A 4,817-nucleotide genomic window follows, 5' to 3' on the forward strand; every position below is an offset into this window, starting at 1 on the left:
CAAAACCCATGTGCAAGTGCACATGGGCATTTTCATCAATCAAGCAAGTCTGACTTACCCCTCCAGTTTTCTCCTCATTTTGGGGAGAAAACATTTTGGTGGGCTTAGGGAGAAAACACCCAAGCCCCACTACATTTTTTTCCTCTTCCCCTCCCAAACAACACCCACTAAGACTTCTTTCTATCCAGATTTATCTACTCAATTTTCTATCCTCCCTAAAATCCCTCAGAACAAACATATCCTAAAGGTCTATTTGGCTGGAGAGATGGAGAAGTGAGAGGATAGAAAATGGTGGGAGCATGGAAAAATGAGAGGATAGAAAATATTTTAATTTTCCTCATTTTTGTATGGTTGGGAGTGGAAAAGTGAAGGGATGGAAAAAATGAGTTTGTATAAATTTACTCATATACCCTTGTTAAAAAATGATACCTAATTAAAACAAAAATGTGACAAACAACCAAAAAAAAAAAAAAATCACCCAAATTTATTAAAAATAAAAATTATGTCAAAAAAAAAAAATTCACGCCTAGTTAAACAAATAATAAAAATAAAAGAAGAAAAACAAAACAAAGCACTCTCACGCCCGCGCCCTAGGAAACTAGAAGAAAAAAGAAAAAAAGAAAAAGGAAGAGGCAAAGTTTTGGAAAGCATAAGGGAAAAAAAAAAAAAGAATGAGCACAAAAAGCAAACACTTAAAACTGGAACCAAAAAAAAAAAAAAAAAAGCCTACATACTGGACATGCCCATGTGCAAGTGCACATAGGCATTATGGTGCAGGTACGCTATGCATTTAATGGAGCAATTGAAGATGAATCACTTATCAGGTGTCAAATGCATTAGCAAGAGGCCACGAAGCAAAGACAGGATACTGTGTACAATTATGTGACCCCTGCTTTTTTTTCCTTAGCAGTAGATGTGGACTTTGTGGGAGTTTGCTTCCCTAGCAATTTTTGAATTCTATAAATGTTGTTTTGCACCAAAACAAGCAATGCCCAAATTTTCAATACAACTAAAACTAAAGAAGGCAGCACTCAAAAAAAAAAAAAAAAAAAAATGTTAAGCAGCACTTATGCAATAAAAGCATTGACAAAATAAAGCCACAAATCGATAGAACTAAAACCAATAGAACAATTCTGAAAGAATGTAGGATTATGAAAATCATTGGGAACACCAATCTAAATTGCAGGTTTTGAAAGATTTTCTTTGTTGAGCAAGTTGGAGGTGCTTCACTTAAATAGTAATAATTTCAATCACAGCATTCTGCAATCCTTAAGTGGTATTGTGTCACTCAAGGAACTAGATTTGAGTAACAACAATTTGAATGGATCAATCCATATCAAAGGTAAAACTCTCATTAATTTGCAAAGAAATATTATTGGAAGAGTGTTTCATGCACGCTTATTGAGCATGTAACATTTCTTATTTCCCTCCTATCAATCATTGATATTTATGCAACTAAAATTATATTCACCCATTTTTTTCCTTAGCTGTTTTAAATGAAAGTATTTATGCAACTGAAGTCCCTTTTTTCTTCCATGATTTTTCATGTACTTTTTTTTTTTTTTTTTTTTAATGTAGAATTTAAAGCATTTAGCAACTTGGAGGATCTCTACTTGAGTGGCAATGAGATCAATGACTTTGTGACAACAAGAGGTATAATAGTTAGTAAAAATATATGTTAATGGATTAAAATCAAATACTTCTTTTGAATGATATGTCAAATGAAATTATCACATCAATGATTTTGAGATATTTTATTTTTCCCTATAGATTCAAACATCTTAACTAAGCTGCAACTCCTAGACTTGAGTGGGAATGATTTCAGTGCACGAGTTCTTGAGTCATTAACTACCTTCCCATCATTGAAGACATTGGTTCTCTCACTTAACAATATGGAGGGATCGTTTACTACTAAAGGTAAGTTATACCATTGACATCAAGGTGATGTTGTTTTGCGTTTTTCTTTTAATCACTAGCATAATAGTAGAAAAGCTCTATAAAAACCCTATTCTAAATATTGATAATCAAATTTCTTGAAATCAATGAGACTAAACTTATTGTCTTTCGTAAGTATCACAATTTATTTTTGTCTTGTTAAAATTTTGTATTCAAAATGTTAAAAACTAACACAATGCAGTGGAGAGATTTTAATATCGGTGTTTTTAGCATACCTTTCTTGGCCTAAACCAACAATCACATAGGAGCTTCAAGGTTGTTCTACGTCGTCCAGAGCTAGCAATTCAAATTTGTTCTGACAGGAGTGACGATTCTACATCCCACTGACGAAGATAACATTACTGACGAAGAGATCATCCATGACGAGGTCATCAAAAGTAACGAAGAAAGCCATCATCACTGACGAAGGCAAGGGGTCATTCAATGCAGTCAATCAATGACCTAAGCAGTTACTAAATCGACTAAGCAGACCGTTGGGAGCCTCTTAAAAGTCTCATTACTGGACCAGGGGCGTTACTTCAGAGAGCATTAACAGCCCCAACGGCTAGCCTCTAAGGCCTCAGGTATAAAACTCTCATACAGCCAACAAAAGAACACACATGCAAAAATACTCAGAAATTATATTTGGCTTCCTTATTGTGTTTGATTGTTATCCTAACTTTGGCATCGGAGACTTTGTGGCAGGCACCACACCGGTGGCCCTCATCGAGCAAACCTTCACATTCTACAGGGGATTCCATCTGCTCACTCTTACTGACGAACTCGTGTTCCATCAGTTTGGCGCCGTCTGTGGGGAGTGATTTTTCGGATTCACATTCGAAAACGTAGCTTCCATCAATTCTCCATATCCAGATGGAATCCAACCCAGATTCAGCAACCTTGGCCCAGCAAGTTCAAGCCCTTGCAGCCACCATTGAGGAACTCACCAGACAGAACCAGGAAATGAAGCAGCGGCTCCAGCAGGTTCAACAAGCTCAACAGGAAGAAAACCGGTCCAAGGGTAACACGGAGGGAGAAGGGGATAGCCAACAGAGGGAAATCCCCCGGAGACCAACTACTCCGGACGAACAGAACTCAGATCTTCTTCGGGAAATGAGGAAAGAGATGGACGAACTAAGGAGCGCTATCAAAGAAAAGACGGACCGGAGTGTAGATAAAATGGTAAGGGCTACAGATTCGCCCTTCATTGCAGCAGTACTTGATTGCCCCGTGCCGTCAAAGTTTCGCCTGCCTCAATTAGAGCCATTCGACAGACTCAAGGACCCTCAGGATCATCTTAATACCTTTAAGACGACTCTGGGTCTCCAGCAGCCACCTGACGAGATATTGTGTCGTTCCTTCCCTACGACTCTCAAAGGAGCTGCAAGAGAGTGGTTTACTAAGTTACCAAACTCGTCCATAGACAACTTCGATCAGCTGAGTAGTGCTTTTTTGCGCCACTTCATAGGGGGACAACGCCCAAGGAGACCAGTAGATTATTTACTCACCATAAGACAGGGAGAGAAGGAGACTCTGAGGTCATATGTCAAGCGATTCACCCGGGAAACTCTGGAAGTGGACGAAGCTGATGACAAGGTGCAGCTGACGACCTTCAAAGCAGGGTTGAGATCCAGAGACCTTGTGGCCTCTCTTGCAAAAAACCCCCCGAAGACAATGGCTGAGATGCTCCTGAAGGCACAAAAGTACATGAACGCGGAAGATGCTCTAGCTGCCATAAAAGATGCTGAGAGACTAGGGGACAAGTCCAAAGGAGAAGACGACCGCAGAGGGCAAAAGAGAGACAGACCAGAACGTCGGAACAACGACGGGAATAGAAGGAGAGACGACAAAAATCCTCGTCAGGTAATATTTACTCCTTTGGTTATGCCTGTTGACAAGATCTTCACGCAGATCAAGGACGAGCATTATCTCAAATGGCCCAGGCCGTTACACTCGTCCCCCAACGTACGTGACAAGAACAAATATTGCCGGTTCCATAGAGACCACGGTCACAATACAGAAGAATGCAGAGACCTGAAGGAACAAATAGAGGAATTAATACGGAAAGGAAAGTTACAAAAATATGTAAAGAAAGGAGAATATGGCAAGTCCAGAGACGACAACAGGACCCAACATGAATCCTTTACTCGGGATGACGACCATCCGTCCCAGCCTCCACGCAAAGTGATCGGGGAGATAAATACGATCACGGGAGGACCATCATCAGGAGGATCATTTAGATCACTCAAAAAAGCATACCACAGACAGGTGAACAGCGTCCACACCATGCCTCCGTCCAAGCACCGACGAACATACCAAGACATGTCCTTTAATGAAGAAGACGCCAGGGGAGTAAAGCAGCCTCACAACGATCCCCTGGTCATAGTACTGAATATAGAAGGGTTCAATACCAGAAGGATCCTTATTGATAACGGGAGCTCAGCGGATATCATCTACCTCCCAGCCTTCCAGCAGCTGAGATTAGATCCAAAAAGGCTCCGTCCTTTTGACTCTCCGCTCGTCAGCTTCAGTGGAGACAGGGTCTACCCCAGGGGAATAGTGACTCTGACGGTGACGGCAGGGACCTACCCATTGCAGTTGACTAAACAAGTAGACTTCCTGGTGGTAGATTGCCCTTCGTCCTACAATGTCATCATTGGGAGGCCCACCCTAAACAAGTGGAAGGCGGCGACGTCAACCTACTGTTTGAAGGTGAAATTCCCAACAGACAGCGGCGTGGGTGAAGTGAAGGGTGACCAAGTCCTAGCAAGGGAATGCTATCAAGCCGTACTGGCAAAAAAGGAAAACCACACGTGGACGATTGAAGAAAAAGAGGAGGACGAGATGGAGACCCTGGAAGCAGTAGAGTTGGTAGAAGGAAA

The 4,817-nt window shown here is 41.1% G+C and overlaps 1 protein-coding gene across 1 annotated transcript; it reads left to right on the top strand.

Annotated features, from left to right (window-relative positions):
- The first annotated feature begins 2,808 nt into the window (after nt 1–2,808).
- Nucleotides 2,809–3,973, top strand: LOC115984422. Its single transcript, XM_031107449.1, has 2 exons — nt 2,809–3,798; nt 3,956–3,973. Exons 1-2 carry the CDS (start codon nt 2,809–2,811, stop codon nt 3,971–3,973), a joined length of 1,008 nt encoding a protein of 335 aa, XP_030963309.1.
- The last annotated feature ends 844 nt before the right edge of the window (nt 3,974–4,817 follow it).

This window comes from Quercus lobata, chromosome 4, assembly GCF_001633185.2.
Source record: "Quercus lobata isolate SW786 chromosome 4, ValleyOak3.0 Primary Assembly, whole genome shotgun sequence".
Taxonomy (NCBI): Eukaryota; Viridiplantae; Streptophyta; class Magnoliopsida; order Fagales; family Fagaceae; genus Quercus; species Quercus lobata.

What these genes read in the sequence shown, in the direction of transcription:
- LOC115984422 (XM_031107449.1), top strand. Translation starts at nt 2,809, where the DNA reads ATGGAATCCAACCCAGATTCAGCAACCTTGGCCCAGCAAGTTCAAGCC.